At 49.0% G+C, this 11,534-nt stretch overlaps 1 protein-coding gene across 2 annotated transcripts; it reads right to left on the reverse strand.

Moving 5' to 3' along the window:
• Positions 1-227: 227 nt before the first annotated feature.
• LOC309795069 (protein C19orf12 homolog) lies at positions 228-9,884 on the reverse strand (the record flags this gene model as incomplete). 2 transcript variants are annotated; one of them, XM_082607115.1, is made up of 3 exons in its annotated part: positions 228-1,231; positions 5,563-5,732; positions 9,815-9,884. In XM_082607115.1, 2 exons carry the CDS (start codon positions 5,720-5,722, stop codon positions 966-968), a joined length of 426 nt encoding a protein of 141 aa, XP_082463241.1. In that variant the 3' UTR covers positions 228-965. The 2 variants fall into 2 exon arrangements, with proteins under 2 accessions (XP_082463241.1, XP_082463240.1); XM_082607114.1 differs by lacking the exon at positions 9,815-9,884 and having other exon boundaries at positions 5,563-5,746.
• Positions 9,885-11,534: the final 1,650 nt, after the last annotated feature.

The raw sequence follows: 11,534 nt of genomic DNA on the forward strand, positions 1-11,534 counted from the left end.
GCTCACCGGCAGCACAGGGCGCCACAGCAGCCTGGAAAGTCAGGTCGCAGGCCCTGGAACCCGGAGCTTTCATTAAAATCACAAATCACAATACCTTCTCTTCCCTTGTGCTCCATGTGTACAACTTCAAATGTCAGAGATACTTTACACAAATAGGTGGAGAAAAGGACTGTTCAGAAAACATTTATTGTAGTTTGATGACACTTAGTCAAACTGTGGTTCTGAAAGCAAAGCAAAAACAATATTAGGGGAAATTTAGGGTGAACACATTTCTTAGAGATAGTTTATGATTCTACCACTTCAGAAAGAGCAATAATTTACTGAAAATATTTAATTTAAAAAACAGAACTCAGGAACTACTATGACTTTTCAGATGGGGAAAGCAAGCCCCTGGGAGGGTGAGAGCCCAGTCGGGCAGCTACTGGGGGAGGGGCTGGGTGCCACTGACGTTTGTGGCTTCACTCAGCAGGCCGACTGCCCCCTCCCTGAGGCCACTCAGAAGTCACTGGGTGGGGAAGGGGCATTCAAGAGGTAAACATGATTCCAGCAGGGGACAGCCCCAAGGTCCCAAGGGAGGGCTGGTCCTGCAACGGCTGCCTGGACAGGCATCATCTTCACATGATGAGGTGAGAAGGCTGAACGTGAAGACCTTCTTCCAGCTCCTGTGTGAGTGAGAGTAGATTCAGAAAACTGCCACTACGTAGCAGCAGTCACAGCTTTACTGTTCACCAGCTTCCCAGCTGAAGGGTTGTCAGGGCACACAGGTGCACACGGCCACAAAACACGGCATCTTCTCAAATAATTCCAGAACATGATATAGCACAGACCCAGCCTCTACCACAGGAGATTTCGCTACAGTATAGGGTAATATTCTGATGATGTGGGGCTTCCTGCAGCTCCCCAGGCACCTTCCATGAGTCGGGGGGGGAATCATCCAAATGGACCCCGCTTCCCGGAGCAGAGGCCTAGTCGTCGTACTGCACTTCCGCCCGGAGCTCCTTGGTGACGTAGTTGGCCAGCATCGCCAGCAGCTGCTGCTGCAGGGCCTCACTGCCCATGACCAGCATGGTCAGCTGCACGGCGTCCGTCCATTCCAGGTGCCTGATGATGGCAGTGGCTTCATTAAAGAGCTTCTGCTGCTCGGCAGGTGGCAGCTCCATTATGATCTGAGGAACTGGCTTAAACTGTCCACTTGTCATCCACGCGCCTAACAAACCCCCGATGGCCCCCCCTAGAAAACAGGAAGGACTCAGTTAGTCGGTCATTTATATTCATAAACGATAGCCACAGGTTCTCGCTGACTTCACATCTACCGTCGTAACGAGTGGGCACATTCATGAGCGGGTCAGAATGGGCTTGGCTTCATGCCTGCTCCGCCAGGAGGGCAGAGGGCAAAGGTTGACACGGTCTTTGGTCGATTTGGCTCAGATAATTGACACCCAAACATGCCCTCCCCTAAGCTCTGCACTCACAGTACAACACAAAGCATCTCCCCTCCTGAGAGCTGTGCTAACTAAAATCCTCTTCGTGGGCAGAAGGTTTCCATGCTTCTCACAAAAATCTCTCTCATCGCAAAGAACAGGGCTGAGAAGCAAATGCATTTTCAGGGAGAACCATCTCAGCGGTGAGGCTGAGTTTCCTCCACTGGATGGCTCATATGAGCCTTAGCCCTGAACTCTGAAATTTCCAGTGGAACCACGTGGTTATAAAGGACCCAGCAGACAGATGAGGAGGTATTTTCTCTTGAAGCAATGTTTTTCATACAACCCCTCCAAAGTTGTATGATGATAAATAACAAATTTAATGTATTCAACTACTCCTCTTTCTGCTGCCCCAAAAGGGCACAAACATTCTTTTTAAATGTCAATTTATTATTATCAAAGTTAAAGCACACTATTTTGGAATTTGAAGACCTTGTATCAATGGAGAGTTCTATTTAACCAGGTCAGGTGCAGTCTGCTACAGGAAGATGTCCTAGAGCAGGGGTCTCAAACTCAAGTGCCTACAGGGGCCAGGCAGGTAGCTGAAAGGAGTGAAGTGAGCTGAGTGGGACTGTGGTGACCTGGAGAGATAGGTCGCTGTCTAAAGGAGACAAGGCTACCCTAGGCCAGCCAATTGCTGCCGCATGGAATACCAAGTATGTATCTTTGAAAAGTCTTATGATTTTTAAATATCGGCAATCAGATATTGAAAAGACGCAACCCAGCTGGACTTGGTGACTTTCTTCAAAAGAGTAGAGTATGGAAAGGGGAAACAGTAACTTTGCAGTGGAGAAACCTGGTGGACATGACCTTAGCCAGGTGATCAAGGTGAGCATCACAAGGGAGGTCCTGTGGATGTCATGTGTCCCTGAAATGTGTGACAAGAAGGGCACTGCACCTCTATGGTATTCTTTCCAAAGATCCATAACCACAGTCTACTCGTGAGAAACACATCAGGCAAACCCAAATTGAGAGGAGCTCTCCAAAATACCTGACCAGTACTCCTCAAAAGTATCAAAGTCATAAAAAACAAGACCGGAGAAACCCTCAGAATGGGAGAAAATATTTGCAAATGAAGCAACCGACATGGGATTAATCTCCAAAATATACAAACCGCTCATGCAGCTCAACATCAAAAAAAGAAACAACCCAATTCAAAAACAGGTGGAAGATCTAAATAGACATTTCTCCAAAGAAGATATACAGATGGCTAAAAAGCACATTAAAAGATGCTCAACACCACTAATCATTAGAGAAATGCAAATCAAAACTACAGTGAGGTACCACCTCACACCAGTCAGAATGGCCATCATCAAAAAATCTACAAACAATAATAGCTGGACAGGGTGTAGAGAAAAGGGAACCCTCATGCACTGTTGGTGGGAACATAAACTGGTACAACCACTATGGAGAAGAGTATGGAGGTTCCTTAAAAAACTAAAAATAGAGCTACCATATGATCCAGCAATCCCACTCCTGGACATATATCCGGAGAAAACCATAATTCGAAAAGATACATGCACCCCAATGTTCATTGCAGTACTATTTACAATAGCCAGGACATGGAAGCAACCTAAATGTCCATCGACAGAGGAATGGATAAAGAAGATGTGGTACATATATACAATGGAATATTACTCAGCCATAAAAAAGAATGAAATAATGCCATTTGCAGCAACATGGATGGACCTAGAGATTGTCATACTGAGTAAAGTAAGTCAGACAGAGAAAGACAAATATCATATGATATCACTTACATGTGGAATCTAAAAAAAGGTACAGATGAACTTATCTACAAAACAGAAAGAGTTACAGATGTAGAAAACAAACTTATGGTTACCAGGGGGTAAGGGGGAGGGATAAACTGCAAGACTGGGATTGACATATACACACTACTATATATAAAACAGAAAACTAATAAGGACCTACTGTATAGCACAGGGAACTCTACTCAATGCTCTGTAATGGCCTATATGGGAAAAGAATCAAAAAAAGAGTGGGATAAAAAAAAACAAGACTGGGGAGACTGAAGAGACATGACGATTAAGTGCAATGTGCTGTCTTGTGCTGGGTCTGGGACAGAAAAAGATCATGGATGCAGAAACTGATAAAATCCAAATATAGTCTGAAGAATAGTTAATAGTAATGTTAGTGTTGGTTTCTTAGTTTTGACAAGTGTACCTTGGTAATATAGGAACTGAAACTGGGTGAGAGATATATGGGAATTCTCGGCATTATCTCTGCAACTTCTCTGTAAATCTAATATTATTCCAAAATAAAAAGTTTATCTAAAAGAATGCAGCCCAGGCCACAGAGAACCCATTTGCAAGCTGGACTCAGCCAACAGTAAGTAAATCTTGCACCATCTCAGGAAACCAAGTGTGGAGGCACCTGGTAGCACACACCTTCTCTGGGGACCAGCCAGCCTCATGTCCTAGAGGCTGAACACTGCCCTTCGACAGCTTCCCCCCAGTCGGAAAATAAGGAGCATTCTAGGGAGGGAGGGCCAGTCATTTACAAGTTTTACTGAACTTTTCCCCGTGACACCAGTGAAACACTTAAGAGCTGATAAGAGTTGCACTCATCTGCACTAAACCTTTATGAGAACATCAATATTTGATTTAGAGCAGCACTTAATGCAAAAAGTCGCCAGGAAATATCGACCAGAAAATTACCAACTCTTTGGAGAAGAGAAAATTCCTTTGTTTTCTGGGTAAAATGATGCTCCTGCCCATGACCAGGGGCTGCAAGTAGCGAATCCCTGGGGTTCTCTTTGCAGACATCCTGTTCTCTACCAGCTTTTACTCAATCTGAATAAAATATGTCCTCCCAAAATGGCATTTGGGCACAGCTATATGATAAATGATCCCAGCTAGCCTTCCCTGAGCACATTAGATGGGGTGGGACAAAGATATAGGATGTCACTGAGGAAGAAGGCAATGGTCTTGTCTCCTCCCTCACGGGCTACTTTCTGGATGGCAAGAAGCTGAAGTCAAGACTCACTAATTCACAGAGTTTGGAAACGGAAATGCACAGATGGAAGGCCTGGGGCCACCCACAAGCTGATTTTTCTCCCCGGTGTGGGCTCAGCTTAATACAGTGTCCTTGAAGGTCAATCCTGCTACCAGAGGGAAGAAGAGAGCAGGAAGCCTTACTGGTGAGCTGGGACACAGAAACCAACCTCAGCAGAAAAGCAGTCACCTCTCCAGCCTGTATTCACGTGAAGACTGCAAGCCATATAGAAAGGACTTCCACCAGACTGTGAGCTTTCCCAGGCCCTGTATCCCACCACAGGCTGCCTGGCACAGAGGAGGCATTCAGTAAATATTTACTGAGCCCAGTGCTGACCCTGTGTTGCAGGGTCCATCTGAGGCACCTCGAGGGAGGCCTTATCTGGCCCCTCCTCAAGTCAGGCCTGGACAGCAGCCAGCTCTCTGACACCACCCCTAGCCCATGGTTTGGGCCACAGAGGAATTCTTCCTGCTCCTAATCCAAGGGAAGCAACTTCATTCTACCAACAATGAATGATGCGAAAATCAGCCAAAGTTTCATTTATTGCCAGAAACGGGTTCCCAGATAGAAGCAGGTGGTAAAAGAAGGGGACAGGGATGACCACTCTAGGAGTTAGCTTATTGCTTTTCCTGCGTTGGACTGCTTGCTTTCAGAATGGGGAAGCTCTCTGGGAACGAGCTTATGTAAAGTGGCTCTACAGCATCAGCCCCGCCTGGCAAATCTCAGCTTCCTCTCTGGATGTGTAATGGTGATGGGGGGAGGGAGACTGTCCAAGGGACCCAGGACACCCTGAAATCTTCAGACTCTAGGACACATCCCTGGGGGGAAAGGTGTCCTCCAGGTCTGCATGACACAGATGCCATTTGAGAGGGCCCTGCACTTCTGAGACATTCACACAGAAGCTCGTGTTTTCAACAGGACGACTTATGTACCCAAAGATCATTTCACAAAAGCAACCTCAACTCAACAAACTTCTCACACAGGACAGAGGCTTTTATGAGGTCTCTGTGGTTTCAAAGGTCTTTTTCCCCAACAACTGCACTGTCCCTGTGAGGCACTATGCACTTACCAACGGCTAGTCCTGGTGGGCCGCCCACCAGACCACCAACAAAGGCCACGGCCCCTGTGACCAGGGCGCCCTTCCCGGAGTGCCTGACGGCCGCCTTCATTTTCCTCTCCTCAGAGACGGAGCACAGCAGCCTCATGATGTCCTTCACCGCGACAGGCATTGCAACAGACCTTGAAGGAAGCATTCCAAAGGAGAGTTTTAATGAGTGAAGTGTATTTCTACCCAAATGTTACTCTTCCAAAAGTTTTAAGGAAGGTTCCCCATTTTTGGTACAGAACAGTACCTCTGCTGTATGCACGATGACGGCACCCCCCAGTTATGTGCCAAGTCCTTTGCCAAAGAGAAAGCAGGGCAGCTTTCAGTTAACAAGCAGACGGAATCAGCAGAGTGGATGAAAGGTCTTCTCTGCCCTCTGATTAACTTCTGATTTACAACCGGTTAAGGAGCAACGCTGGCCACGTGTTCCACCAGTTCATCACGAGTGACTCAAGTCTGAGCTCTCTTGCGTCAGGGCCTTTCAGCTGGCTCAGGCAATCCCCGAGCACAAACCTTGGCCGAGTGCACAAAGTCCCAGCCCCTGGTCGTCTCCTGTGTGACAGGGCATCTCAGCCCACGCCAAGCCAGAGAAGGGGAAAGCACAGGACTCCGCAACCACACAGCCTTCACCCACTGGATGACCCTGAGCAGAATGGCAGATTCCTCACCTGTAAGATGGAGATAAACCACCTACAGGCTGGATTCTTGCAAGGTGTAAGTAGAATGGAAGCAAAGTGCCTGGCGCGAGTCTGGAACACTGCAGACTCTCAGACATGATGGCTCTAAATGAACGTTTGGTTCCTAACATACACCACTGGCTTCTATAAGCAACCATTCATAGAGTCAATCCAGTTCTACTCATGAGACATCAAAGGCAAGGACAGGATGATGTAGTAAGATGAAACAACCAGAGAATAAAAGAAATCAAAGAATTCCCGGGGTTTGCATATGGATGGACAGATGACAGATGGATGGATGTACTTTGGAACAATGACCTTTAGAACAATTTTCTGGGGTCAGGAAACTGTTTGCCACACTAGTAGGAAAAGGACAGGCAGGGGCAAGGGTGAAGGTAGGGCAGGCTCCGCCCCAAGGTTGGTGGGAATGGGGAGCTTTGGCACTGATGGGCCACCTGGCAGGATAGGAAGTGAAATCAAAGCAGCAATGAGCAGGTGATTCTCCTTCCAGCTTTGGCTAGACCCAAGGCTCAGTGGGCACTTTCCTTTCTCACCAACACTCCCCTTTTCATTTAAGGCTGAGACATGCAAACATTCACTAAAGGAACTCGACTGTGGAAGTTTGGAGCAGACCCTATTACTTGATATCTTTTGGATATATGAGTTTTTTTTTTTTAAACCCAAGGATAATCCAGAATTAGTCTCTAATGTAAAATGATCCTCCCAATCCCGAGAGAGAATTCTGAGCCCTTAGAACAAATCTGTGGATCTCCTGTATCGCCAGTCAGAACGTCTTTGTAGTCCCAGGAGAGGTAAGAGGGATCCTGTGCCCCAGCCCCTGTAAATTTCCCCTCTTTTCCTTTTATATTCGTGACATCAGTGATTCTCCACCAGTGCATAGGAGTCACTGAAGATCTTGTTAAACACGGCCTCTATGGGCAGGGAGAGATTCTGTATTTACAAGCACCCCCAGGTGATCTTCTGCCCTCACTCTGGACAGCAAGAGTCTATGAGAGCATGACTCAAGATGTCTGACGTCTGTTACTCACTCCTTGAGTTCAGAAATGCAAAGAGGCATCCCCCAGATGTGTCTGTTCACCAGGGGTGTGAGAGGCAGTGGAGGGGCAGTCCTGCAGGGTTGCCCAAGGGACTAGAGGAGAATTCAAGTGTGTTTGTCTTTGCTCTGGCTCCCAAGTGTCCTGGATCTGCTAAAATGCCTGCTAGCTTCCAGGCCCCTCTGCTCACCAGCAGTGACCACGTGTAGACAGAGCACATGCCCCCTCCTCCTCCCTGCAAGAGAGCCCCCTTCCACCCTTCCAGAGGTCAAGAATTTTCCAGGCACAAATGTCAAGATAACATTATAGCATTAATAACAGCGAAGGAACTGCACTCAGAAATGGGGGGAGAGGGGAGAGAGGGTAACCTGATTTACCCAATAGCCATGGTCCTGTAAAGCTATGCAAACAAAATGTTTAATTTCAAGTACATATTAAGATAACCAAAGGAATTAATTTCATGGTAAAACCTTTCAAAAAGCTAAAAATCCTCCTGTAAAATTTCTAGTCACCTTCTAGCTTAGCTCTGGTTTATATCCAGCTTTTTATCTGTCACTTATGCTGAAAAAAGGGAGATGAAGCACAGGTCCCTCGAAGGCCCCTCTGGAGGCTGCCATGAGCCTCTCATTCCCAGAGGCATGAAGACCTTGAGCCTTGCCATGTTTGATCTGCAAGTCTGGCTTCTAGGCCAGTGTACTCTGCCCAGATGCCACTCCTAAAACAGGTTTTCTGCAGAATTACGGATCTGTACTCTTGAAACAGTTTCTTCACAGCAAGAAAAGGTATGTAAAAGAGGAAGGAAATAGATATATACCCACTTCACCCTCTACTGTCTATTAAAAAAAAACCCACAAAACAAAAAACCAGATTCCAACCTGCTCTGAATGACTTTAGGTCGAAACCCACAGGGGCTAATGGGGCATCACTGTGCAAACGCCACTTCCAACCTCCACTTAGCCCAGTTGGGCCAGCACAAGGCACAAGCCCAGAGCTCTGTAGGACTGGAGAGCCAGCAGGTGTCATGGTGTGTGGGAGGGGAGGAAAGAAGTGGCCTGATTCCAGCTGGGTTCAATGGTTCCACACCATGGGTAGAGAGGTGGCATTGTGGCTGCCTCCATCCAAAGGAATGCTGGTTTAATTTCCTTGTAAGAATCATTTTAGAAGTTAGAGCATCAATAGACTCTTGTTGTGGAAGAAAGATTTGCAGCCCCATCTCCTGAGCCCTTGCTAAAAAGCTCAGCCTCCCACCGTCTCCAGGGCTGCCAGATTGAGGAAGGAAGCTAGTCCTGCTTCTCCTTCTCCCACTCCAGCTGCCTTTGTCTGTAAGCAGTAGAGAAGTGAGTGAGGAGGGAGGAGACAGGAGCACTCTGATGGGGACAGTCCTCAATGGGGTGGGAGTGTGCCTCCCCCCAGATCACACCTATTTCAGAATCAGATTTGTCCACGAAACAGGCTCCGGTCACAGGAAGCCCATCTGCCAGCCACAGGGAAGGCAAATGCCAACGTGAAGCCCTGGTTTCGTGTAAGCACCCAGGCTGGTCTGCCGATTACAGCAGGGATCTGGGGGAGAGGGAGGTGAGCCCGTCCCTGGGACTATAGCCTGGCTTTCTGAGGTGGACCAGATTGTGAGAGATGAAGAGAGGAAGGCTGCAGAGCTAACACAGACCTCCATGCACACAGCTCTTTTTAAAAATTAGAAAAGCAGGGCCTCTTAAGAATCAGAGCGATGTTGCTCACCTGCAATCCTCAGTACTTTCTACTTTGCTGGTGAAATTTACAAAGCTCCAGTGTGCCCACTGGCTCCTATAAACCGTGTCTTTCCACCTCTCTATGCTCCAGGGCAAAGATTGGATCCCATCAGCAAACACTGTCAGATTAGCCCACAGACTTTTTAAAAACGAATTAGTTGCCAGAATTCTAAAATCAAGAGATTTCACATACAACTCAGACTTCTGATTTCTCCTGAAAAATCAAAAGCACAAGCCACACTGGGGCCACCATCTGCAGCAACGCAGGCCAGAGCGGAGCAGGACCCTAGCAGAGCACACCTTACCTACCTACCTGGCCCATGAGCAGGTCGCTTCACACCCTCTCTAAATATTCCTATTTCTTTTGTTTGTTTGTTTTAAAGGCTAAAGAAGCTACCAGTCCCCACAAAGCTAATCTCCCCCAGCCCCTAAATCAGTAACATCCCTTCCTGATCATCTCTAAACTAGCGTCCAGATTCTCTTCCCAGAGGGCAAGGCCAACGGTGCTCCGCCCTGCGGATGTAACACCAGCCACACGCACCGCAGTTCCTGTGGGAAGTGACACGCGCGGGCACACGCACACACAGCCCTCCGTGTACCCCGATTCTCCATATGGAAAATGAATGCACGAAGAGCGTGCGCCCCGCACGGGAGGGCCAGGCCCGCGGCCAGCTGGCAGGGCAGCCGCTCCGGGCGCCCCTCCCCCTCCCGGCTCCAGCAGCTCGGAACCCTTTACCTGCGGAGGCGGCGCCGTGAGGTCACAGGCCGGCAGGCGCTGGGACACCAGGCCGCCCCTCCTGGCGCGCAGGCCCCACCCTCCCGCCTTCCGGCTCTTCAGCGCTGGGCCTTCCGGGGCGCCACCCACCTGGTCGCGCAGCCGCCGCCGCCGCCGCCTCCGCCTCCTCCTCCGCAGCCGCGCTCCCGGCCCAGGCCCGGCTCCGGGGGCGGCCCTCCCGGATGCGGCACCTGGAGTGGGGTCGCTGGGGCCCCGAGGCCGCGCGCACCCCTGCCTTCCACCCCACCCACACCCGTTTTAGGTCGGGGTTCCCTTGGACCTTGCTCAAGCCCGGGGTCCTCCTGGGAGACCCTTTCTCTCTTTGGCCCTTCGCTCAGGACCTAGGGACCCCTCCCTTCCCCCCATTTCCGGCGCGGGTGAGAGCACGGCAGCCTTGGCAAGTAAAGGCGCTGAATTAACATTCGGTGAATATTCGGGGCAGAGTCAAACATCAGCTGGCCGCAGTGCGGGTACCGGCGGCATCTGGGTCTGGGGTTTGAAAAGGCCTAGCGCCACCTCTGCTCCTGGGGTTCCAAGGGAAGAGGAGGTGCAGTTTCGGGGCAAAGCTGAGGTTGCGGAGCCTCTTGGGAGGGTGCAGAGGCTGAGGGTGGTGGGTAACAGAAGGGCCAGGGACTACTTTAGGGGGCATATGGAGAAGGCTTCCCCCCATCTCCTCCGAGCCCCCCAGACAAGATCTGGCCTGGAACCATCTCAAATCTGAAAAAGACTTCTGGGGACTTTCCGTGCACCGTCTCAATCCTGACAGCAATCTAGGCATGGTTGCCGTTGCCATATTAGACAGGAGAAGGGAGGCAGCAAGGCGCAGAGACATTGATCTATCCAAGGCCACCAGGACAGGGAGTGTCAGGGTCCAGACTCCATCTTGGGTCCACCTGCCTCAAAGCCCCTGCTTGTAACCAGCACTCTGCCTTGCTTTCCCGGGTGCTGTGGGCATCCAGAGGGTGAGCCTCTTTCACACTACCAGAACAATTTTGTTACTTTTCTTTTTTCTTTTAATGGGTAAGTACTTTGGGTATGTTTGTTTGTGAACTATAGATATATGGATACATATCTCACTTTACTGAGGTATGATTGACATACAAAAAGCTATACGTATTCAATGTATACAAAACCTGATGAGTTTAGGGATGAGTTTATACCCATGAAACCATCACCACCATCAAGGCCATAAGTACAGACATCGCCTCTGGACGTTTCGTCCAGCCCCCTTTATTATTATGATTTGTGTTTGGGGATGTGGTAAGAATACTTAACATAAGATCTACCCTCTTAGCAAACTTTAGTGTACAGTACGGTATTGTTAGCTATAGATACTATTCTGTATAGTAGATCTCTAGAACTTATTTATCTTAGTTAACTGAAACTTTGTATTCTTCTTTTTTTTTTTTTTTCTTTTTCCTTCCTTTTTGCAGTACGCGGTCCTCTCACTGCTGTGGCCTCTCCCGTTGCAGAGCACAGGCTCCGGACGTGTAGGCTCAGGGGCCATGTCTCACAGGCCCAGCCGCTCCGCGGCATGTGGGATATTCCCGGACCGGGGCACGAACCCGCGTCCCCTGCATCGGCAGGCGGACTCTCAACCACTGCGCCACCAGGGAAGCCCTGAAACTTTGTATTCTTTATCATCATTTTGTCACTTCTGTTTCCCCTCTGTGCCCATTGT

The sequence above is a fragment of the Mesoplodon mirus genome, assembly GCF_964341445.2.
Source record: "Mesoplodon mirus genome assembly, chromosome: 19".
NCBI lineage: Eukaryota > Metazoa > Chordata > Mammalia > Artiodactyla > Ziphiidae > Mesoplodon > Mesoplodon mirus.